At 44.0% G+C, this 26237-nt stretch overlaps 2 protein-coding genes across 5 annotated transcripts; both read right to left on the reverse strand.

The window, feature by feature from the left end:
* Positions 1–3003: 3003 nt before the first annotated feature.
* On the reverse strand, positions 3004–6313 carry nol12 (nucleolar protein 12). The gene is made up of 6 exons (XM_018738473.2): positions 6168–6313; positions 4965–5070; positions 4838–4886; positions 4564–4706; positions 4332–4414; positions 3004–3643 (listed from the first exon to the last, which is right to left on the reverse strand). The coding sequence occupies exons 1-6, from the start codon at positions 6248–6250 to the stop codon at positions 3436–3438; spliced, it is 672 nt and encodes a 223-aa protein (XP_018593989.1). The 5' UTR covers positions 6251–6313; the 3' UTR covers positions 3004–3435.
* Positions 6314–8451: 2138 nt separating this feature from the next.
* srebf2 (sterol regulatory element binding transcription factor 2) lies at positions 8452–25846 on the reverse strand. 4 transcript variants are annotated; one of them, XM_018738433.2, is made up of 19 exons: positions 25530–25846; positions 20173–20667; positions 19821–19945; positions 19401–19553; positions 18941–19216; positions 18571–18685; positions 18178–18329; positions 17834–18047; positions 15250–15425; positions 14802–15051; positions 13657–13826; positions 13245–13416; positions 12925–13042; positions 12724–12833; positions 12278–12410; positions 11938–12109; positions 11415–11591; positions 10923–11037; positions 8452–10723 (listed from the first exon to the last, which is right to left on the reverse strand). In XM_018738433.2, exons 1-19 carry the CDS (start codon positions 25618–25620, stop codon positions 10506–10508), a joined length of 3432 nt encoding a protein of 1143 aa, XP_018593949.1. In that variant the 5' UTR covers positions 25621–25846; the 3' UTR covers positions 8452–10505. The 4 variants fall into 4 exon arrangements, with proteins under 4 accessions (XP_018593949.1, XP_018593948.1, XP_018593951.1 ...); XM_018738432.2 differs by having other exon boundaries at positions 19785–19945; XM_018738435.2 differs by lacking the exon at positions 25530–25846 and adding an exon at positions 23575–23650 and having other exon boundaries at positions 19785–19945.
* Positions 25847–26237: the final 391 nt, after the last annotated feature.

The raw sequence follows: 26237 nt of genomic DNA on the forward strand, positions 1-26237 counted from the left end.
TAAGTGAACAGAACAGAAAAGTGTTTAAAGGACAGGGGACACAAGAAAACGTGTAGTCAAACTAAAATCCAGCAGACAAACCTGCGTGACTGGAGAACCCATCCCTGCCCCTGGCCTCCTCCATCCAACCTCTGGGGTTTGGTCTGTGTGGAGGCGGGTCCAGACGGGTCATGGTGCGGTCAAGTGTTCTTTTTTTATGAGGTGAATAGTCCTCCTCCTGGCTGATTGAGTCACTGAGCCCAGAGCAGTCAGATGGATCCTGAGTGCTGGCCAGTTTGGGGGGATGGCAAGAGCAATTGGGAAGACAGTCACATTAGATGGTACATTAAGAGGAAAACCCACATGGGATTGAGAAAGTTTTGGGGAATATACGAAACAGAAAAGGAATATGAGAATTATTTAAATGAGGAATAAGGAATTTGCGGATAGAGAGAATGGTCAAATTGCAAAAACTCTACAGTAGAGTGTCAGCCAAGCAATATTCAAGGAAATAACTTGAGAACTGAAGACACTGGAAGGTAAATATTAAGACCAACATAAGCAGATACGAGCTGTTTTCTTAATCTTTTGTATTTTGTTTACTTCAGTAACTCAAGTACAGACTCAAGGTAGTAGGTTTCACCTTTCTGTGCTGTCGTCTTCGTTGCAGATATACAGCTCACAGTCAGGGCTCAGTATGCACAGGGAACTCTCCTCATAGTGGAGCTGATCCCTGGTCACATCGCAGTGGGTGCTCACCAGTGACAGGCCATCAGAATCATCCTAAAGCACCCAAGGAGGGAAACTGTAGGCTATATAAATCTACTATCCCCAGAAAAATGAAGCAAATTTGGAGAAGACTGTTAGTGTTCCTTTATGAAGATCTTTTAAATTACCATAAATCCAACATTCAGTGGTGAAATGATGATGCCAAGAAACCCAAGCAAATAAAATATAAGCAATTAAACTGTTAGGAACTCAGAAAGCTTCAGAAGTTTGTTCATAACCAGCCGAATCAGTTCCACAATGGCATCAACATCAATATACACGCACAGATCATCATATAAAGCAATGAATTTACATCTAAAAAAACTTAACTTACTTAATGACAGCAAGAGGTTGGGGATTCCCTCTGCAAATCCATCGCCTGGTTAGAGACCTCATATATATGAGGCACACAAGGTGTCTTTTGTCCGTACCTGTCTTCTCTCTCTGTCCCTAGATTAGGGTTACATGGCCGTAACCCAACCTAGCTAGAGGGTGTACTCATGATTATTTAATTAGTGTTTTTTCTAAAATTTGTCCATGATCTCTCATCTAAATCCTTTATTCTTTATCTGAAATGGACAGCATTTCATCTAAATTCTTAATTTGTGTCTCAACATATTGAGAATTGACAAGCAAATGCTAGTTCAATTGCACACCCTCCTTGAAATCATGACACAGCAAGAAAGCATTTAAAAAAAAAAAAAACTTTTGAATGTCCAACAAAAAAAATGAAAGGACAGAGTAGGCTAAAGTGCAACAGACAAACATTTTAACTACTATGGAAAACATGACACTCGATTAGATTTTTTTTTCGTTCTAAGTAGTTTTGCTGTCAAACAGGAAAGTATCATCATTTATGAAAAAAAAAAAATAACACAAAATAAGCGAAGCGTTTAGGAGTAAATGAATTTGAACCATCATTCCCTGTACGTGTGGATGCTGTCTCGTCATATTACATTACTACTCCCAAAACGGCTGTAAGTGATCCATTCACATTAATTTGTAATGAGAGCACACACAGCTCTCTACCCTCTCATGTTTTTGCACAATTGTCTAATGACCCAAGGACATTATAATATTCACTCTGCATATAAGCCAAGTCCAAGGTTCTATAATACAGTCCTGTAGACTTTAAACTATCCTTTACAAATACAAGAAATTCTTCCATATATTTTTGTTGTCAGTGTCAAACTTGGTGCACCCAGCTCTGCAGTGGTTCATCAAGCAGAACAACTGAGAGCCTCTGACTCACCTGTGGTGGCGTGTTGGAGTGCAGGTGTCTCATTCGCAGGCAGGAGAGACAACGAGAAGGGTCAAAGACGTTGGGCTGGAACTTGCGACAGTAGAAATCTTCACTGGCTAGGGGCATGGCTCATTGGAATGGTGCAAAAACTTACTCATTGCCTTTTTTGACTTCTTAAGCAGGGACCTGGGATGTAACATGTAGCCAAGTGGACAGAAAAGGAGTAGTGGAACATACTGCAGCACATAACAGTAAAATATAGAAGTTCACACAATTCACATTTATAGTGAAAAAGAATATTGATACCCTACAATTTGTCCAAACCATCCAGAAGTATAAGACAGGAAAACACACACTGCACATATCATACAATACAACAACGAATAAACAACACATCCAGAACCATTTAATGAATTCAACTCGCAGCTGAATTTCATATTCGACTAAAAAGAATGAGGTATTTTAGCAGTACCTGCTGTACAAAGCACCCTCCGTCAACACCAATCCATTTTGACACAGAAAATATACTCTTGACACAGGGTCCCTTCAGGAGGGTATTTGAATCCCCCCAGCAGCTCTATAGTCCCATTGGCTGCTGTAACAATGGGTGAATCTCAGGCTCCCTGGGCAGCCATGCTGGCTCTGCCTGCAGCCACACCAAATACATGAACTTGCATCACAGAGCCAAAATGGTCTCAGTAGCCTGACAGTTCCATGCTTCTGAGGTGTATTAAATATCATCAGCTTTAGAAAACAAGATGGACTGCACAGATGGCATGTACAACGTCAAATTAGCCTACACAATAAACACAGTTGAATGATAGGTCTGAAACAAATAGGAAACCATTGAAGGTTTGTGAAACTTGAAAAGGTACTTTTTCAGTGATTATATTTGATGTATTGTACTAAAAATTAAAACAAAGTCTGTAAAATACTTTACACCATAACTTACAACACTTTCTAAACAAATATATTACAGTATTCAAAATGCGAACTAATGTTTGGACATAAAACACATCATTACATCATCTTTTTTCAGCTTAAGATATCTCATGCTCCACTAATAGATTCAATTTAGCTGAAGACCGATCTTGTTTTTATTTAATGTTGGATGTTCATATGTATACAAAACATTGAGTAAAAAGTTACAAAAGAGAGAAACCACCACAGAGACAAAAAGCTTTACATTATACCACATCAGTATGGTCAGGCTGGACCAAATGTTCCCATACACTTGTTTTATTAAGAGGACTGTTATGAGGTGGCCAAAGACAATCATTCAATCCAGATGCAGGACTGATCATATACAACCGGCAATATTTTTAGGCAACTTGGCTCTGAAGTGACAATCTTCTTTCCCATGTCAGTACCTAAACGGCAATTCACAACTGCTCTGGAACTTGAACCAACATAAACTGAAAACCCACATAAGACCACCTCCACTTTCATTCCTGCTGATGAATCTTCTTCCCCGTTTGCCTGCGTCTCTGTCTCTTGCTCGTCCTCCCCAGTCTTGATTTCCTCTCAGTGGCACCAGACTTCCCGTCAGGCGCCCTACCCCTTCCTGTCCTCCCCTGCCCCTTCTCCCACTTCGTCCCTTTTTTCTTCCATTGTTTGGTACGAGCGTGGAGGGAAGCGGTCAGTGCAGATAATCTAGGAAATGAAAAAAATAAACAAGTGAGGTATTTAAGATATAGTTAGAAGCAGGAATGCTACACAGCAAAACCTGTGTTGTCTATTGAGTGTAGCCAGTACACATGAATCACTGATATACAATAAATAAGGTTACCAAGCCCTCAAAAGAATTACTTTTCCTATGTATGGTGTAAGAAATATACCTTTGATGCTTCAATAATGTGTTTACCTACATTTCCCAAATGAATAAATCCACAGATCATGTTTTATATATAAATAAAAAATAAAAACAGTATTTACCTGTATCTGACACTTTTCTGCAAAGCACTTAGTGTGTGCAATTTAGTCATTTACCCAATTACGTAAATGGATAAGCTTTACTGGAGTACTTCAGGGTAAGTACCTTGGTCAGGGTGGGATTTTAACCTGGAACCTCAAAGGCAGCAGCTCTAACAGGTACACCACCTGCTGCCCCAATATTTATATATTAAACGTACATAGCATGAAGAAGTGCAATTTATATCAGTTTTAGATTTGACATTACTTTGTCTACAATGCATGACCTGCGATAATATATTCCCAAAATAAAGGATACAGATGAAGAAGAGTGATGTAGTGAATTAATTATTCAGATAATGACAATGAGATCATTTTTACACCTTAGTTTCCTAATTCTGACTACATAATAATAATACAATGTTCATACTTTTTGGATATAATTGGCTCTCCAGCTTTCTTTGGCACTGTGCTCACTTCCTCATTCTTCTCATCTTCACTGTCATCTGTTGCCTGGAGAAAACCAAAACAAGTCAAGACAATGGCTCTGTTCAAAAATTTTGAAAATCCTAAAATATAACTGTGCAGTGCCATGTCCTTGTCTGGCTCACAACTTGACTGAGTAATAATCATCCCATTTGTTTAGTATGAGAGTAAAGTACCTGAGTGTCAACTGGTTCCAAGCGACTAGCCCCTGTAAGGTCAAGGTCATTGATGGTTGTCACGGTGACAGTGTGATTTGGGTAATCATACTGTAATGACTCTGTTGTGCTAGTTATCGCATCCTCCAACTCATCTGCCTCTTCTGGGTAGAAATATTACAAAAAAAACAGGGTTAGACAAAGTTTCCCTTTCAGAGAATTGATTCAAAGAGTGACTGTCCCCAAGTATAAATCCATTAAATAGTGGCATTGTTCTTTAATAACCAGCTCTTACCAAGAGCTTCCTTTCTTTCCTTAAGCATCTTCATATACTCCTTATGTCTCTGAAAGGAAAGAGAATAAATGTATTTTCTGCACACACTCTCACTTTACAGTTCATTTAATTACACTTCATACCTTACCTCCTCTCTAACTTTCTTCTGTTCCTCCTTCAGCTTGTTCTTGATCTCCTCCACCGCTGCTTTCCTCCTCTCCATCTTCCGCTTGTGGAATCCTGTAAGAAATTCACTGCAGGGAGAGCTTTATATCAGCTTATGGAGCAAGCTTAAAGCGTGACCTTGTGCTCTATGTAATACACACACACACACATTTTCAGAACCGCTTGTCCCTTACGGGGTCACGGGGAACCGGAGCCTACCCGGCAACACAGGGCGTAAGGCCGGAGGGGGAAGGGGACACACCCAGGACGGGACGCCAGGCCGCCGCAAGGCACCCCAAGCGGGACTTGAACCCCAGACCCACTAGAGAGCAGGACTGCGGTCCAACCCACTGCGCCACCGCACCCCCGCTCTATGTAATAGTTATGATCTATTGCAGAAACAAAAAGTTTGCTAAACAGAGCTGAAAATCACCACATTACTCATGTACATGAGTACATTCAGAGGTGTTATGCTCAATATTACAACCAAGTGGGCAATCTGATTGAAAATAATGTGGTTCCTGTCAGGTAACAGTACATTAAGTCACCACAATGTGTTACCATTTAAATAAGCATGTTTAAAAGAAATGTAGCTCACTGTACCAGGCAGATAAGTAGACTTCACCGCCTCTTATTACAACTATTTAAAAAGTCCCTTATGTTGTCAGGCATTAATCACTATGAAAATTAGCTACAGTGTATGTCCTGCATGTAATGTGATTTATTTTACCCATGTGACATACACTTTTTGCAACTGAAACATGACAGACGTGCATGTTGTGATGTAAAGTGAGTGACTGTGCAGGGTACATCTGAAGGTGCTCAAGGTAGTAATCACCGCGCATGCGCACAACATGTTGGTAAGGCGTCCCGTAAGAACTCCTTTACTGTCAGGACACTTGTTTAAAATGGCAAGAACCATCTCACACGTGTAAGAAAAAGTCCCACACTGTTCAATCAATGGTGTAGAATTAAGCTCCATCTATAGTTCAAGTATGACTGACACTAACATGTAAAAAAATATTGTTAAACATGTAATAGCACAAAACACCAAATGTTTTCTATTATATCAAGTATGGTATTCATGCTACTGAAATACACAAGTCAAGTGTGAAGTGTGCGATCCGATCATCTGGCATTAGATTTCTTTTTCAACACGCAGAAATTCCGTGCATGATGGACTTACTTTCGAGACGATTCGTTGAACGTAACAATGCACTTATTTTCCCTCCTCTTTCCTCCCGGTTTTGATTTGCCCTTTTTTGCCATTCTTGTATAACAAGCGATTCCCCGAAAATTTCCACGTGCAGTTCTGTTTGGGAACCACTCACTTCCGGTTTATGTGCGTTTCGTATTCCAGTCCGGCTTGGAAATATGACGAACAGCAAACTTAGATCCTAGTGTTCTGTGAAACTCTACAAGAACCTTGTCTTCGGCGATTTCTAGCGGAAATCATAGAATAATGTTCAATACTGCAGATGTGACAGAGGATGAATAGTTTTTTTCACACCCAATTAGAGCAGAGGAATTAAAATGTAGCTTATACACTAGCATCTGCTGCGTGAATTGCAGCGATGTCCATAATGATGTATTAGCTCAGAACTGATGGCAGAACTTCAGAATCAGAATCAGAATCAGAACGAGCTTTATTGCCAAGTATGTTCACACATACAAGGAATTTGTCTTGGTGACAGGAACTTCCACAGCACAGACAGAATGACAGTGACAAGACAGATGAGAAGATAGAGTATGTGAATAAGGGATGAAAATATATAAAAATATACAGTACCCAATATTATATACAAAAATTACCACTAGTTACAAATGCAAGGGAGTGTGAGTAAGAGATATGATGTGACAAAAAGTTATAAATATAAATAGCATTATGTATTGCACTGGTTTACTCTCTAGGGGGGGGATTTAGCTGTTCATGAGGTAGATGGCTTGGGGAAAGAAACTTTTCTTGTGTCTGGCTGTCCTGGTGCTCAGTGCTCTGTAGCGCCGGCCAGCTGGCAAGGGTTTGAAGAGGAGGTGGCCTGGATGCGAGGGGTCTAGAATGATTTTGCTAGCCCTTTTACTGACTCTGGACGAGTGCAGTTCTTGGAGAGCTGGGGGGGATGTGCCGATGATTCTTCCAGCAGTCCGAACTATCTGCTGTAGTCTTCTGATGTCTGACTTCGTAGCTGAGCCGAACCAGGCAGTTATAGAGGTGCAGAGGACAGACTCGATAACTGCGGAGTAAAATTGCATCAGCAGCCTCTGCGGCAGATTGAACTTCCTCAGCTGGCGAAGGAAGTACAATCTCTGCTGGGCCTTCGTCACAATGGAGTCTATGTGGAACTCCCACTTCAGGCCCTGTGAGATGGTGGTGCCCAGGAACCTGAATGACTCCACTGTTGCCACAGTGCTGTTCATGATGGTGAGTGGGGATAATGCTGGGGTCTTTCTTCTAAAGTCCACAATCATCTCCACCGTTTCAGCCAGCTCTTTACCCTCCTGTCTGTAAGCAGAATCGTCACCATCCCGGATGAGGCCAACGAGTGTGGTGTCGTCTGCAAACTTCAGGAGCCTGACAGAGAGGTCTTTTGCGGTGCAGTTGTTGATGTACAGGGAGAAGAGTAGTGGGGAGAGCACACATCCCTGGGGGGCGCCAGTACTGATTGTGCGAGTATTGGATGAGAATTTTCCCAGCCTCACTATCTGCTGCCTGTCTGTCAGAAAGTTGGTGATCCACCGACAGATGGAGGCGGGCACAGATAGTTGGGTTAATTTGGACAAGAGGAAGTGTGGGATGATGGTGTTGAAGGCTGAGCTGAAGTCCACGAACAGGATTCTCGCATAAGTTTCAAGCTTGCTCTGAAAGTTGCTCGGACATGCACGATTGTCCATAAATCCCACTGTACCTCAAATTAAACTGGTTCAGAGCCTTCCTGAAAAGCATAGGTACATGAAAAACTAACAAACGCACACTTTTGACCTGGCCGAAGACTTCAAAAAGCAGGATCCCATAAGTCCTTTAGGTGTTAACCATTAATGGGGGCAGACAGGTTTTTAACAATGCCTAAATTCCCTGCAAAACAGCAGATTAAAAGGGGAAGCTATTCCACAGAACATGTAAAAAAAGGGAAGGAGGTCAGACAGGCAGTGCAGACATGTAGCAACAGGAATGAATCTCAGTAGTGAGATAAGGGATGGCACTTTATCAGGTACGGGGCAGGATTTAAATGCTGCCACAGTTGGATAAATACAGTGTCCAATGGGCCATCTGATGCTTTGTTTTTATAGGAATATATACTGTTTATATAACCATGGCATGCCATACTACATGATGGGGCCATTTTGGTGACATTAAGGGGTTACTGTAATGAAATTTTACAATGTGTGGTGATTCACCAATTGACATTAAAAAACTGACACACTGTCCACTGTAATTTTTTTATTAAAAACAAAATCCAAATAAACACAGAAGCCAGAAATAAAATATTGAAAAAATAAAACATTTATACATTGCACTAAAATCAAAAAGTTCACTGTAGCACAACACTAAGATCATGACGCAAACTAGATGTAACCAAGGATTCAAGTGACTGTAGATTTTAATTTTAATACACTGATCATTGGGTAGCTAGTAGCTTCCAAAAAAAGAATTTAGCTTAAGCAGGAGGGGTTGAAGTTTGCTTAACATTGCTCTCTCATTCTAAACCCCAAGAAAAAGTACATTTACCAGATTAAGCTCAAGATGTAAATCTTACAAGGCTGCTACTTGGAGCACCTGTGAGCTCTCCAGCTACCAGAAATGCCCATATGTGGCAGCACCAGACCCATCAGCAATGCAATTTTGCTCCCCTTTTTTTTTTTTTTTTTTTTTTTTTTAAATATCTGTAAATTTTTCTCTTTCCCAATGTTTTCTCCTGCAGAAGGCTATTTAAATGCATGTAATTGGACCACATTCATTTTATTTTGTGTTCACTTGGTTGCATTTAAACTACAAAACTCCAGAATGAACATCTTGCACTGTTCTCTTGGAATTCAACTTTGGGTGACAGAAATAAAATTATTGTACAATAGCAATTAAAATATTAAAGTAATAATAAAAACACTCCGTGAGCCAGAAGAAACCCCCAAAATACAAGCTATGGGGGAAGCAAATACATAAAACTAACCTACAGCCTTTAAAGCTTCAGTATTCCTCATCCCCTCCAGCCTTTTATATGGATGTGAAATTCATGTGTAGGTGGTTGTGAATATGGCTGACTAGTTCCCTTTCTTGATGGTAAACCAAGCACTAACCCCATGAGTATATTTGCTGTTAGCAGCCATTTTCCCCACTCCTTGCAAAATGGAACTGCATTTCATCTTGTTGCTAAAAATGTCATGAAATAGTACTTTGCTAGTGCTCCACACCCTCAGACTCCAGAGATCTCATGGAAATTCTCCAAGAAAAGACTTGTCTGCCTTGCTATGTACATATATACATACAAAGACACGTGGAATTACTGTGGATGTGCCTGTGTGAATTATGGAAAATTGAAAGCTGCTACTTGGGCATTGACTGAAGTCACTATATAAAACTGACGTTTCACATTGCTAGCCAATTACTACAGTTCTACTATTTGTCTATGCAGAGGTCTGCTGAAGTACAGTACACAAAAGCACAATTTCAACTCTTTACAGTAGATCCTGTATTAAATTTGCACAGTACTGTACTGCGGTACAGGACACAAACTACACATCAGTGAGGTAGGTATATACAGGTACTGTACTGTGTACGGGATTGTTAAGTATAGGTTCTGTTCTGCACTATTTAATTATCGCATCACATTGTCCTTTGTACACCGCAGGATAAACTGCTTTGCTGCACTGAAGCTACCATCTCGTGGCCTGGGATCATCCACTTGCTGAGACCTTTGCCAGTCGTACTCCAGTGTGATAGCAGAACAATTAGAAAAACAGACAGACATGAAACACAAAGGGCAATAGCTGGCACACTGTAGTCCCCTAGCCTCTGTTAATCGTTCTCAGCATATGTACAGTGACGCACATACACAGCGCCATGAGGACAGACGTGGGAAGGCTGCACGTGACCTCGCAGGCAGCATCAGTGCGCGAATCGAAAGAATAAATACTGTTAGCATGTAGCATCTTCAGGCCTGCACCAATGCCCAGCGCAATGCTACATGCTGTCCAGAGAACTAAAGGTGCCCGTTAACCCGTGGTCCCACCAGCGGCCCTACTGAAAATGTCCACTGTCAGGTTACACCCAGAGCTATGTAAATATGCGTGAAAAATATACATGTCAGTGTGACATGGAAACATGGAAATGGTGTGGTGTACTGAAAATAACTGTACTCTCCAGAAGTAAGGATACGAGAGAATGCAAAGCCTTCATTGTGAGAACTACTTTATGCCTGTCCTCTTCCGTGTCAGCATGATGCCACCGATTTTGTGAGAGCACACATGGAAAGGTGTTTCTGCGTGTATATGTATGTGGGGCAGTGGCTTGAAAGGGGGCTGCAGGACCCCGTCAGGAGGCAGCGATGGTGGTGCCACCCCCCAGCCGGAGCAGAATCTGCTGGCAGTCCTGCACAGAACGGCGGTCACCCACGCGCTCCAGAGCGCGTCTGGCTTCGGCCAACAGACGGGCACGTTGTCCCGGAGGCGTGAGAAGTGGTAGAGGCAAGTGGCGGCAAGCTAGCAGAATGGCATGGGCCCTCTCCCGCTCTCCTAGCACACAGTCACCTTCTGTTGGGTTTGAGCAAACATGTAAATAGTCTCATAAGCAAAAGTTTTTTTTTTTTTGTCAGAGATGCATTTTCATGATTTATATTGTTCAGTAATACTTAACCTTCTAACTGCTGTTTTATACAACAACAACAACAACAACAACAATAATAATAATGCCTTGTAGTATGAGATTTAGACATTCATTTTTTCCTCATACCCTTTGTGTTTCCAGGATTGTGACTCCGCCTCCGCAAGGTGTGCTCCAGAAGTTGGTGTGTGCGTGTGGGGCTGGCCCCTGCCATCAGCCTTACCGTTGTCTCATGCAAGAACACCTGGGTAGGGGCAAAGGTTCACAAAGGTTTTTCCCAGCCATACCAGCAGTAGCCACATGTCTCATTGCATTAAATCATCGAGTTTATATTCAATTAGCATAAAATTTTATCCAAGCGGGTTTGCAGTTCTGGTCGTTCAAAGCTGATACTGCACAAAGCACAAGGGGAAGCTACTCCTGGGCTCTCAGCTGAACACTGAGTCATTAGTGGCTCTTCTTTATTGACTGTTTGTATTAAGAGAAGCAAAGCAATGACGTTTTAATTATGTAATATGGGAACAAGATAAAAATTAAGGCCGACTGCATGTTACAGCATCAACGGCAAATGCCCCAATTAATCGTGGTACTGACAATGCCAGCAAACAAATTCTGCCGTACCTTATACTGTGCCTGTCTATAGCACTGGCCCAGCTTCCGCAAGGAACTCAGGTCCCTCTGGAACCCAGCCAATTGGGAGCTGGGGGCGGGACCAGGTTCTCCATTAGCACCCCCTCCTCGCTGCCATAGGTTGGTCCTCAGGGTCAGCAAGAGGTCACACACGAGAAGCTCCACCCCCTTGAGTTTGCACAAATGGAGCAGAATATTAGTTATTTAAGGACTGTCAAATGAGTGTGACTCAGTTAGGAACTGTTGGCCTGCTTGAACTTTGGTGGCTGTGGGGTGTGGGTGGTGGGGGGGGGGCGTGGTGTGCGGTGTGTGCAGCATTTCAGGAGGCCTCTGTACTGCACTGAAGGCACATTGCACCGGGCTGAGGATCATGCAATGCAACTACAATGCACCACAGCCACCCCCCCGGACCGCGAAGTCACTGCCCCTTTTGCCATCCGGCCGAAAGCTACAGCGTAAGAGAGCAGGCTGCACAGGGTAGGCATAGTAGGTGTAGCAGCTTGGCCAAGCGTACCTTGTCAAGCCAGTTGTCAGACTGGTCAGGGGGCACTGAGACACTGGCATGGAGGTGGCTGCTGGAGCGCTCACAAAGAGCCAAAGAGCCTGTTGTTGCCTCAGACTTCTGGGAAGACAGGCTGACCTGTACGGCTCGGCACAGCTGCAGCACGGCCTTAGGCAGCGGGTGGCTGCAACAGAAGGAACCATCACCTAACTTCCTGACATAAAGTACAATAAATTAGGCACTGCATCAGTGTCTGTGTTTGGGTCCAAAGGTGTCAATGTGTGTACACTAACATGGCGGGATGTCTGTAACTGTGATGCACGTGCATATGTGTGTACTGGAGGTTACTGACTCTAACATGTGCAGGGCCCGGGGCATGCGCTCTGCCTCAGCCAGCAATGATCGGACTGCCACGTCATCACCCTGCAACCAGCGCACCGCGGCCTTCAGGACCAGGGTCCACCAGCGACACACGGGGTCTCCCACTGCGCAGGGGAGGGACAGTGATGCACAAGTCAGCATGGCGTAAGAAGGAAGACAGAGAAGCACTGTGGACCACAGTCAGCAAAGTGTGTGGATATTAATAGCGGTATACACAGAAAACTTATGTAACCAACACAATGTTGGACTATGCATAGGAGATGAAATCAAGCTAGCAAAGAAAATTGCAATTTAATAGAACTAAGTTGGTATTATCCATTTAAAATGTACAACAAGTGTACAGTATCATTGTATCATGGTGTTGGAAGACACATTATGGTAGACAGCTGATACTGATTATCCTGGGTATCCACGTACCTGACGCTGTGGTGGGATTGGCTGGAGGAGGGAAAGGAGGGGCAGGGGTAGGAGACTCCTCTGTGCAGCTGTTTAGCAACTGGATAAACTCCAAGGCACTGGAGAACTCTCTGTGTACAGCGATGAATGACAATTCAGTAGCACATAGACACATTCAAAATACATGCTGTCTCTGAAAGAGGACACAGAAGAGTCTCGTACCCGGCATCGTCCTTGCACTTGTTGGCCTCTATGCTGGCATGTGGCTGGATTAGTGAATGCACTGCTCTTTCCAGCAGCTTCTCGCAGAAGCAGCGGTGCAGCTGGGCAATGGGCTCGGCTGGAGAGATCAAGAAAGACAGAGAATGTTATTGGCCCATGCAGCCTGGGATCTTTCTGGAACAGTATTAAATTTTTATCAAGTTTATGGAGCATGTGCAAACCGTGACATTATAGCGGACTGACTGCAAAGGCAAAAAGTGGATACCCTACTGACACATTCAAAGACAGAGTGGGTTAGTGGTCAGGAGAAAAGGTTTTACCTGGGTCCCTCTGAGAAGTGTAGACCCCGTCTCGGATCCCAGATTTCACTGACCAATCACAGCTCAGGAAGAACTGCCTGGCCAGTGGCATGAAAAGCCAACGCAACCAATCGGGGGGCTGTCTGGAATCTGACTGACAGGCCACGCTCTCAGCACAACTCAGCAGGTAGCCCTGGATTTGAAGGAGCAGAGAAGTGTGGACTGAAAAGCTGCAGGATAAATATTTAAAAGATAAACCATTTGGAAAGTGACCCTGACAAATCTGCCAGCCAACATTCACTATTGGTGGCAACCAAAGAATAAGATGATAGGAAGGAAAGACAGCAGAACACAAAGACAATGACAGACAACAAGTCAAGGGTGAGGAAGAAATAGTGGAAGGTGGGACACAGAGAGAGGGCTAAGATCTTACCGGCAGGTAGGAGAGGTGGTGTCCCAGTGTGGTTCGGAGTGCAATTGCCGCTGTGACATAGATCTCGGCTTGCTGTGCTGGGGGCACCTTCCCCTGGGCGCTTTCACTCAGGTTCACTGCACTGAGGGACAGGGACAAGCCCCATAAGCTGCTATGCTGGGGTAGCTTTCCTGCACAAAGAGAAGGAGGTTCACACTGTTTAAACAAGGTTAAGGGGTCAAGCCCAGGTAGTACATCTGTCTCTGCATCTAGTTCTATGTAGAAATATGTCACTAAATGGCAATTTCACAAAACAATTCCCTTAGTAATGTTTATGAAGTCAAAGGCCATATAACACTGGTACTTTTAGAGCACCTAAACTGTGGAAAAGTCTACCTGTTACTGTGAGAAATGCCCCATCTGTCTGTCTTCGAATCCAGACTAAAGACTTACATGTTTACTCAGGCATTCCACCTCAAAATGTAATTCCACTTGGCTGTGTTTGTTTTTCCCACCTCTTCACCAATGCAAATTACTAACTATTTTTTCTTGTTGAGCATTGTTGCCCTACGCAAGACCTGAGAAGGCCGGCTGGCCGGCCAGCGGTCACAGACACACCCCCATGCCACCTGAAGATGATGACCAACTGCCATGATGGACAAGACATACCATGCTGAGCTGAGGATTCAAGATACCATACAGCAACAATATCATTATTACTTGTAAACTGCCTTAGAACTGTTACTTAATCTAGAACGCCCAGGATGGCTTGAACCCCCAGAGGTTTTTTTTCCCTCCCTCAATTTTCAGTTGGGAGTTTTTGTTCCTTTCTTCCATGGCCAGTAGGCTTACTTGTAACTCTATAAAAGTACTATATTATTATAGTCGGTAGTCAACTGTCTTCTATGTGATACATTTGTTTTTCTTGCCTTATGCCTGTGTTAAAGTGCTGTGTGTCACTGCATGAGAAGAGCTTGATAAAAATAAATTGAAAGGCCTCCGTATTGTGAATTAACTAATTAACAGAAACTGGCTGTTATGCAAGCAAATCTGATCTGGTTTGAGCTTTGGCCACCGCTAGGCACAGGTGCAGTAGCGGTGACAAAAGGTAATGACAAACTGGTAAAGAACATGGAAGAGATATGGTAGCTGCACGCTAAAATCACCTGTGAGCTGTAGCTGGCTAAGCTTCTGATAGACCAGGGCTGCGTCCCGGGAGCTCGTCTGAGACTCCTCTTCCTTGTGACGCCCACCGATCTGCCGCACCAGCCAGCCCAGGGGGGTAGGACGATGCAGGCAGTAACGAATAAGATTCCAGGAGAGGGAGCAAACTAGGTCAAAACGAGTTTCTGGGATAGCCCTGGACAAGACAGATAAGCAAGTCTGTAGGCTAGTGGCTGCAGCAGCATAATCACCCTGAAGAAGAAAAGGGGGAGGAAAAAATAAGATTGTAATCAATACAAAATGGACAAGGTGAGACCACAGGACAAATGTACCTTGTAATGTCAGAAAAAAGGCATTCAAAATCCCTAGAATATGTCCCACCTTTCCCACACAAAGTAGAAACAGAAGGGAGGCACAATAGACTCCCAGGTAAATTTTTCTCCCACTTACCCGCAGCAGCTGAAGGTCAGCCTGTTTGCGGTGTCTCCAGAAGCAGACAGACTTGGGCGAATGGAGGGGGGTGACGGGTTCCCACAGGTACAGGACTCTCACACAGCCCCACACAGCCCCCACACCGCTCAGCACCCACATGCTCACCCAGGGCAGCAGCCACCAAAGCCACACCACTGGAGGAGGGGCACAAAGGCACATGGGTTAAGGTGAAGTGTTTCATATGTTCCCGACACTGAGGCCTGTGTCTTCTATGGCCAACAACAAGGTATCCATCTATTCCAATGCTAAATGTTGGTAGAAATTATATTTGCTTCCAAAAGTCCAAGGTGTTAAAAATACTCACTTCATTTCTATGCGTAATAAATCCATAAGGGAGTGTCAGAATCTAATAGTGTCTGGTTCTTTGCCTAGACTGTTCATAGGGGATCCATTTAACAGTAGATTGAAGTCTTAACAGGTAGTTGGAGATGTGGTGTTGCTAAAATCATATATCTTTTGCTAACAGTGGGAGTGGGAATGATTTCTGGGAAAGGCTTGAGTTATTCAGCTGTGATGGTCTACACCCCAACTGAAGGGTTTCCTTTATGCCATCTCAGAACCTGGCCAGTAAGATATATAATTAACTTTGAAAATTTTAGAGAAGACTGTAGTTTCCCAAATTGTAAAATACCTTAAATTATCATATGTTTCAGTCTGGTTTCCACCATGGGCATAACACTGAAATGGTTCTAACCCATGATGTTAATGATATTCTTATGTGACGCTGATCATACCTCAGTTATTGTGGTGTTGGACTTGAGCTGCATTTTAATACTGTTGACTATAGTATCCTATTCAGAAGCCTTGATTACAGTACCTGGTTGGACTAACGGGCACTGCTCTGAAGCGGTTCCGTTCCTATTCATCCAAATGCCAACATTTTGTGCAAAAATCTGATAACTGCATCCTTTAGTCCTTGTCTGTGGTTGAATAGGGTGTGCCTCATGGTTCCAACCTGGGTCTGTTATTGTTTTCACTCTATGCTACCCACTACATAACCCATTACATGTGGTGTCTTTAGCAAATTGATGTACTGATATAAAACTATGGATGAGTAATTTTTTTTAGTCTCTCAGTGTGGATAAACTTGTAGTGGACGGTGTTACTGCAACCCTAAACACAATCACATCAGTAAGCTTTTAATACTCACGGATTGAGTTTTAAGTGTATGGAATGTGTAATGAAACATTTGGGTGTTTTATTGAACATAAACCTGTCATTTCTGTCCCATGTTGCTACACTGACTAGGTTGTGTTTCCTTCAGTTGAGAAATATAGCTAAACTAAGGCAATTTTTATATAGGCAGGATGTTGACAATCAGATTCATGCTTTTGTTTTGAGCAGGATGGACTACTGCAATACTCTTATTGGGCTAGAGATACAAGACTACAAAAAGGCTACAGTTAATAAAGAATGCTGCTGCCAGAACAGTTACAAGAACTAGGAAGTACAACCATATAACACTGGTTCACAAATCACCGCATCAGCTTTCGGTTAAGTTTAGAGAAGTTCATAAAATCCTACTTTTGACATTTTAGACAGTTAATGGCATTGCTCCACCTTGCCTTAGTGAGATCGCTGATCCAGAACACTGTCTTTGCTCATCGAATGTGGGTTACCTTAAAGTACCTGTGATTAATATGGCTTCAGTAGGAGGGCGTGCCTATAGCTATAGAGCTCCAGGATTGCCCCATCTGTCTCAGCTTTTAAATCCAGGCAAAAAAAACTCATCTATTCGCTTTGGCAAATCCATCATTACTGACAAGATTCCTGTTTGCTGTATCTCTATGTGTTGTCTTTTAGTATGATACACTTTAATGTTATGTTGTCAGTTACTAACCCTCTCTTTTGTTGAGCATCATTATTGCTCTGACAAGACCTGCCACGACACCAGCATTCCATGTCAATGGAAGGTGAAAACTGCAAGCCATGGCCAAAACCAGCATATCAGAATATCAGATCATTAACTGATTAGTTTCTAGTGACTGCACTAACTTTAGAAATGCCTGTATAAGTTTGCTTAAGTGTTTTTCAATATACAATGTCTGGCTACTGGCACTCAGACACTGAGGTTTTTCTCCCTCCCTTGCCTTTTTGTTGTAAGTTTTTAATGTTTTCCTTTCCTGCACTGCCACTTGGCTTAAGTTATAGCTTCAACCAGTTAGTTATTGTAGTAATTTAATGTGTAACTAACCTTTTATCCATTATGTCTCCTGATCCTTTGTTCAGTGCTGTGTATTACTATATAAGAGCACTCTATAAAAATTAGTTTAAATGAATGTATATGTGTGTATATATATATATAAATACAGACAGACATACATACATACACACACACAGAGCATACATGTATAGTGCACAAAAATATGAAACGTCGGTAACAATGGATTTTCAGAACAACTTACAATACCTCCCCCATACAGTCTGTTGTTCCAAGCATTAACTGTATTACCATCTTATTAACATCTTAGTAACAGAACAACTAATACTACCCCATGGTGCTTGTTACTCAAACCATAGCACATAACATAGAAATCCTTACCAAAGCTTTGTGTCTGACCAGAGAAGCCGAGCACTGTTCTGGAAGCCCCATGTCCGGTCCCCGGCCCAGTCCACTCAGGTCCACCTTGTGCTTCTGGTCCAAGGAGTGAGGGCAGGGGGTTCAGGGACAAGCAGAGGAAGGTGAGGGCACAGAGGAGGATGCGGGAGCGGTCCATCACTCCCACAGAGGCAGGAGAGTCTGGTTCGCTTTTAACCTGTAGAATCAAGAGGGCACTGTCACTCCTCCACTAAATTACCAGTGTTATTTCTCATCATGTATTGAGGCTGTTTTGGGCCATAGAGACCTTTCATGTCAGGTGTACATATTTTTCTAACAAACCCTACCTGCTCATGCTCCAGCAGGGGGCTCCCAGGCTCCGAGTCGATGCAATACGGTGAGAACTGGTGAGGGGATCCTGAGCCCGAGTCCGAGGCTGGTGGTGACATAATCACCACCTCTGACTTTATCTCCATGTCCTCAGACAGGCACACTGACTCTGGAACAGACGAGAGGGGACAGTCAGTATGGCCTCAACAAACACTCCAACATAACATACTGTTCTGTGTATTGTTAGATAACAGCCTGGTAGAAACCAGGTGGCCAGACTCTTCTGAGAGTAGACAACAGCTATTCATTCCAAAGAGAACTACTGGCTGGTTAAATGTGGATTGTGAAAATCTCTGTACACTTCAGAGTCAACATGACAGAAGACCCAGGCTCAGGGTCCTTGAACTCACTGTTCTTCTGATTGGCCATCTTGAGGGCCAGGTTCTCCTGTCGCAGTTTGTGGTTGGCATGTTGCAGGTACTTGATGTAGTCAATAGCTTTACGAAGCACTCCCGACTTGTGCATCTACACAGTAAACATACACATTAGTTAATTAAGCACAACTACAATGCACCCACTTGTTAGCTTGGCACAACTATTCATAACAGGCAACATTTGCATTAAATCACATGAATGTAAAATGAGCTATTACAGTTACTATAGAGAATAAACACATGGTTATCCCAAAAACACCAACTGAATGGTGATTTAAGTCACTTTAAGATCAGTCTTCCAAAAATTACTGGCTCTTCTCTGACACCAACCCCCCCAATGACACACCTTGGCATCACTGCCCATCACCAGGTCCCTCAGTTCCAAGATCTTGTCATTGATGGAGGATCGATATCTCTTCTCAATGATATTGTGAGTGGTCCTCCTTTCACCCTCCTTCATGCCTGGCGCGGGTCCTACACCCAGTCCAGGCCCTTGGTCCACACTTGTCCTGCCGCTGGTTCCACTGACTGAGGCTCCAGATGGCAGCTGCTTGATCGGCAGTTTGTCTCCACCCCCCATCATGACTGGGACAGTGGTAAGAATGTTACCACCCATCAAAGTCTACAAAAACACAAAGACAAAACGTTAGACCAAATGCAGAAGACAGAAATATTACACCGGACGAATGACAACGGCCTATAACAAATTAAAGGAATGAGAGACAAGCACACAGACATAGCCAGACAGTTGGGGAGGACAAGCATAACTGAAAGCAGAGAAACAAAAAGGGGAGAGCAGGTCCTACCGGCACTTGTAGAGCTGTTGTCTGGATGGGCGTGGTCAGAGTCGTGATTCCGGCAGGATTCTGCACAGTGGACAGGACCTGGGTCCCATCAGGTTTCAAAGTAGTCAACACCAGGGAATCAGTCTTCAGGATCTGGGGCTGGTGCACCAAAACCTTCACACACAGATACAGAAATATGGTACATAACCACACAGTGGAAAAGAAGCACAGGGTTTACAACCATTTAACAAAACACACAAGTAGAGGAATACGTCAGCAACGTAGATTCGAGAAGTGTGAATATGTCAGATTGGTTTAACACAACATGTGGCAGTTCGCTCACTAATGTGCAAACACACAAGAAATACAATGACATTTAGGCCACAGAACCAGAGTTGTACTAACAGGGACTTGTTGCACTTGCTGTGACACAGTGTGTACCGTTGTGGGCGCTGTGGAGAGAGTCTGTATGGTCTGGCCAGCCGGTGTCAGGACACGTTGGTGCTGTATGGCCACTGGCTGTACCTGCGGTGATGTCACAATACTCTGCATCTGTGGTTGGAGAACTGCAGAAGCAGGAGAGCACACATTTATAATACAATGAAGAAAGCCAAAATCATTCGTGAGCGGCGATAAAATGAGTCAGGTTTTTTTTAATACAAACAGCATTCACATAAATATAAATTACAACAGTTTCCAAGTGTCTTGGAATCCTATGAGAAATGATAAAGACATGGCAGAGAACAATGGAAAGTAAGTTCATTAGCTGTTAAAAGAGACAGCCTCAGCTTACCTTGGAAGCTGGGAGTTGGGCTCTGGTGACAGATGACTGAGTTCTGGATGAATCGAGACGGAGAGGCACTCGTGAGGGTGGGGGCAAACATGACGGTGGGGGCCTGCGTCTGCACCGGCAGGGGCTGTCCATGGGCCTGCATGGGGAAGCCCGGAGCCTGGACACCAAGGGTCTGCACCGTGGGGACCGCTGCGCTCTGCACCTGGACGGACTGAGCTTGGGGCTGCGGTGGTGGTGCCACCTGCTGGACGGGCTGGGGTCGGGGCTGGAGAGGGGGCGGAACCCGGGTCTGGGCTTGGGTGGGGGACAACGCCTGCACGGGCGTTTGAGGTGGTGTCAGGGGAGGGGCTGCAGGAGCGAGGGCGGCCAGGGACGTCGGGGAGCTTTCGGAGGATGGATGACAGCCTGCGGCGTTTGGGAGCGAAGCTGAAGACATCTGTTCTTCAAAAAGATCAGGGAAGTCGCCCACTTGGTTGCTGACAAACTGCAGCATCTCTGTAGGCAGAGAAGGGTAATGCCAGGGACATCAGCCATAGATTTTCTAGATAAACAGTCCAGAATAGTCTTGATACAGTGTAGCCCACATTAATACCCCATGTACTGAACTGTGCCTCAAAATATACTGTATTTAATGAAATACTTAGTAAACAACTTACTGTTTAATGTTAGAAACAACTGAGATCTACAATTTACTGTACATTCTGGGATAATCTATTGAAATACGTAGAAAACGTGCACGAGTAACATAAATAATGAGGATGTACCTTCAAAACACGGAAAATAATTTTTGCTTTAGTTCCTTTTCGCCTTATTATTTCACTTTAACTGCCTTAAACACAGTTTCTTGACTGAAACTATTGACAAGATTTTAAAAAAAACATTTGACTTGGCTCCTTCAGTATTAAATACACACACACACAGGCTGAAACTGCTTGTCCCAAGCGAGGTCGCGGCAAACCGGTGCCTAACCATGCAACACAGGGCGGAAAGCCAAAGTGGGAAGGGACACACCCAGGATCGGACGTCAGTCCATCACAAGGCATCCCAAGCAGGACCTGAACCCCAGACACACGAGAGAGCAGGACTCGGCCAAACCCGCTGTGCCACCACGCCCCATATTAAATATAGAAGGAGACAATATTAAACCTCAACCCCAATTTTGTTATGGAAGGTAGGCTGAGTACTGGTACACCTTTGGAAAGGAAATGCATTTTATTGTCACTCCCTTATTATCCTATTTCTGCTGGAAAAGTTAACATTTGATTTGCACAATAATTTGAATGAATCCTGAAAGATATGGTCATCTCTTCACAACTTTTTAGAGTGCTACATAAGAACCTCTACTATAGGTTGTAACCTTATACCCTGGTGTTATGTACTCATTTGCAATTTTTTTTTTTTTGCATACTATTTTCATCTCTAGTGTTGTGACCCAGTGCTGTTCTGCTGTTAATTCATTCAATTAATATGCTCTTTGTGTGCGTTTGTGTGTGAGAGAGAGAAAGATGAAGGAACCGAGGCACAGTTTCCAGCCCACAGGACCGAAGCAACTCAAGGGCAGAGACCTGGTTTAACGTCTTGTTCTTCACACAATGATCAGCTTTCAGGAACACCGAGAAAGTCCCTCGGAGTCAGACTCCATGGCGCTGGTTCCAGCTCATTTAGCCCAGTGACAACACCCATAGCTGTCTGATCATTGCACAAGCTGTTCTCCATGTTTCCAATGGCACCGCTTCTATCAAAATAAATTCGCAAAACTAATATTTTTCACTTACTGAAACGTTCCGAAACAATCAGCTCTTACAGGTGCATTTAATATAATTTACATTTATATATTTATCAGATGCTTTTCTCCAAAGCAACTTCCAGCAAACTCTACATAGCGTTATCAGCCCACACACCTTATTCACCAAGGTAAATTACACTGCTAGATACACTACTTACACTGGGTCACTCATCCATACACGAGTGGAACACACTCTCTGTCACTCACACACTATGGGGGAACCTGAACAGCATGTCTTTGGACTGAGAGGAAACCAGAGCATGCAAAAAACATGCAAACTCCACAGAGACTGAGCGGGGATCAAACCCACACCCTTTCGCTCCACCCAGGCGCTGTGAGACAGCAGCGCTACTTGCTGTGCCACTGGCCAAATTTCATCTGTACATTTACAAGTCTGATCGCAATCAAAATTATTTAGAGAAATTCTTACCATTTTTATTATTACTTATTCTGATGTGGAATTCCATTTCAAAGTTATACTAAAAAAATAACATGGCCTCCGTAAAACCTTAAAAAGATATTTAAAACTGAACATCGTGCTAAACAGAAATTTACCAATGCAGTCAGTGTGGTTACATTCACCTGGACTGTGGACAAATAAAAATTTGGACTTTCAAAGTAGACCAGTACTCACATCAAAGTTATAATATCTCAAAGATGTAAACATTGCTGTGAACAGGAGGATGTATTTAATATGGCCGCAGAAATTACTACCAGCTGGAGACAAACATGCTTCGAATACAAGTATGTCAATGAGCTGTGAGGAAGACCAATTATGCCATATGCTTTTGTTGTGGATATTTAAATTAGATTTAAATTGTCAATAATACAATTTAAATTAAGATAAAAATCAATTCTAAATAAACATTAAATTAAAAAAATGAGGTTAAAATCACCGTTGGAAGCCTACTGCATCTCTATTTATCAGCACTTGTCTCACAAAACAGAAGACTGCAAAAAAATGGAAATACCTGTTTTATTATATGATTTATTTCAATCGCACCGATTATGTTTCTGTGTGAAAAAGACGTCAGTCTGTGGGGTTACCTGGCAAAAGCACATGCTGCGGTCAGTGTGGGAAGCTCAGAGCTTTGGCTACAAAAACTGCAGCCTTGAGCTCACCACGTTCAGCGCTTTGAATGGGTCAAGGTCACCATCACAACAGAAAACCTTCATTGCATGAACGAACAAACACACACACACGCGGGCCAAAAATGCTTGCTGCGTGAGGATTTCTGAGACCACACGTCCTGCCCAGGTTGATTGTTTTCAATCTAAACCATTTCCTGCCACCTCTCACAAATCACCGTCCTGCTCGTATTGTGTATACACAGCAGACGCTGACATTCAGGAAAAAAATATCGAGATAGCCATCAACCGTATCCAGCACATTCAGACATACAGAAGCACGCGGGACAAAGGCACAGCGCTGTACCCCTCACCGGGGATTTCACAGAGAACAGCTTATGTAACAACACCGCAGTCATTCGGTCAGGAAGCAGATGAGGAAGAACCGCCTGCATACAGTTTTGAAGAACAAGTTCACAGAGTCCACAGTATAGAAAAAAAACGCTAATATTAAACAACACTGCTTATTTTTGGTTTTTAAAACATACCCAGTGCCAAGTGTGTCACATCTCCGAGATATCAATCCTTAAATCTAAAACACTTCCAACAAGGACATTCTGTTGTGTCCCTTTTCCCTACTCTGATTCTCTATTTTCAGAGCCCTGGTCTATCTTCACCTATGCCCCGCCCCCCGTGAACACACTCGGGTTTAAATGTTAACAGATAACCTCACACACACGTTGGCCGAAGCCGCCGCTCACGAGCGGGGTCACGGCAAGCCGGAGCCTAACCCGGCAACACAGGGCGCAAGGCCGGAGGGGGAGGGGACGCACCCAGGACGGGACGCCAGTCCATCGCAAGGCACCCCAAGCGGAACTCGAACCCGAGACCAACCAGACAGCAGGACCTGGCCAAACCCGCTGCGCCACTGCACCCCCCCCCCCCCCCCCCCAATAGACAACCTCCTAATTCTCAAAGGAACAGGATACGCCTCAAAATACGTCACTGATGTTACACGCAGGAATCCTATTGGCAAACCTCCTTCCTGTACATTTGCCACTGTAAGGAATGACATAAGAGCCCCTGCTACACTTGAAGCCACCTGCCTGGTCTTTGTCACACTACGATGGCCATGTGCTTTCACTGTGTCGTGTCCACCTCAAGCACCTATTTCAGAAGGAAAGGCAGGGGAGCTGACAAAAATAAGAGCGAGGCGGTGCAGGCAGCACACTTCTCCGGGCAGAACAACATGCGAATGCCTCCTCCTCACATCTCAGAACCTCGGGGAGGGGGTAACGGGGAGACATTTGTCGATGGAGCGCTACTGGCGGGGGGACAGTCTAGTCTAGGCTAGTTTTTGTAACATCACTCAATAAGTCAGGAACAAAATGAGACATTTACAGGTAAATATCCACAACTTCACAGCAAGTTTACAAATCAGTGTCTGTGTTTTTAGGGGGGTGCGGTGGCGCAGTGGGTTGGACCGCAGTCCTGCTCTCCAGTGGGTCTGGGGTTCAAGTCCCGCTTGGGGTGCCTTGCGGCGGACTGGCGTCCCGTCCTGGGTGTGTCCCCTTCCCCCTCCGGCCTTACGCCCTGTGTTGCCGGGTAGGCTCCGGTTCCCCGTGACCCCGTAAGGGACAAGCGGTTCTGAAAATGTGTGTGTGTGTGTGCGTGTCTGTGTTTTTCTGTCGTGTCCAAGAAAACAGGGGCAGCTGCTGGTATAGCACAGTGGTTAGAGCTGCTGCCTTTGGACCCAAAGGTCGGAGGTCCGAATCTCACCTCCAGCTGAGAAAAGGCAACTAGTACCCTAATTTTTGATGACCCAGCTGTATAAATGGGTAAACAAATTGTAAGCTTATAACTGTAATACAGAGTAACTGCAACTTGCTTTTGGAAAAGCGTGAGCTAAGTGAACAAATGAAAATTATATTTAAGGGTGAAAAGCGGGTAGCTACACCAGCCAGGCACTATAATTAACTAACCACTTAAGGCAGCCGGGCCCGTAGCTGTACTACACACCGGAGCGACACGTTACCACCACGAGATTACCGGTTAGCTGCGCGACACGTGACGTCATGACACTTGACTACGGGATTTCCGCTGCTGTTCGTAACATGGACGTCTCTGTGTAGGCGTTTGCACTCTCTCGCCCGCAAACTGCTTCACGTACGGGGTCACACACAGAAAGAACCAACGTGTTAACAATTTAATGCATTAATAATGTACTCGGGTCACGCAATTTACCATGAACGGCGACCAGCGCAAGTGACTCCCATGGATGGAGTCTGGAGGAAAGGCAGCGAGAGAGAGAGAGGACAGCTGACTGTCGCGGACACACAGACACACAGTATCCTGAATGTAGCCCGGCGTTACGGAATGCTGTGCACGCGCTCTTATCGGCTGTCAACTAAACAAGTCGAGTCACCCTCACCTCGACGCGAAAGCAGTCGGATCTCTTCGACCAGCAACAATTCAATTGAATGTTGCTGAACATAGTACTCACCATCGATGTCACCCAGGGTGAACTCATCTCCCAGTTCTGACAATGTCGGGTCCATGTTGTCCATAGTAGATAAGTACTCCCCACCGTCCATCCTCGGCACTCGAGTCCCGGAGCAAACGGGATATTATTTACCCTTACCGCGAGTTAAATAAAATCCGAAGACCTTCCGCTCTAATTTTATGGACCAAATCTAGATTTATCAACAAACTGTTAGTATGGTAAGTCGGTGAAAATGAGTAAAATTACTCAAAATGCCCCGAAGAGCCTTTCATGGCTACTGTTACAGCCATTTAGAAATTAAAGTCAGCCATATTGTTTTCCACTCATTACGTCATTTACAAACACACCAGGGGAACAAGGGGAATTTTTGATTGGTGAAACCCTGGCTGTTGATGTCCTGAGACCAGGTACCATCGTCCAATCGAAATGCTCTCCACGCCGTGGTCTGATAGTACGTCATTGATCAGAAGCCTCATTGTAATTTGAATAGATCACGCCCCTAAATAAGAACCCCGTCCAAAGACAATGCGGAGATGGCGACCGAATTTTAATATTAATTATAGCAGCTTGCAACGACGCCGCGGCGGCGTGGTGTTTGATTTATAGTCCGGTAAAGTGTATTACGTTATTTACTGTCCTGGGAATTTCCCCATGAAAATTCTAGTTAAAAAAGTTAAAACATGAGCCCGAACGAAAACAAATCTAAGC

This window comes from Scleropages formosus, chromosome 3, assembly GCF_900964775.1.
Source record: "Scleropages formosus chromosome 3, fSclFor1.1, whole genome shotgun sequence".
In the NCBI taxonomy this organism is placed as follows: Eukaryota; Metazoa; Chordata; class Actinopteri; order Osteoglossiformes; family Osteoglossidae; genus Scleropages; species Scleropages formosus.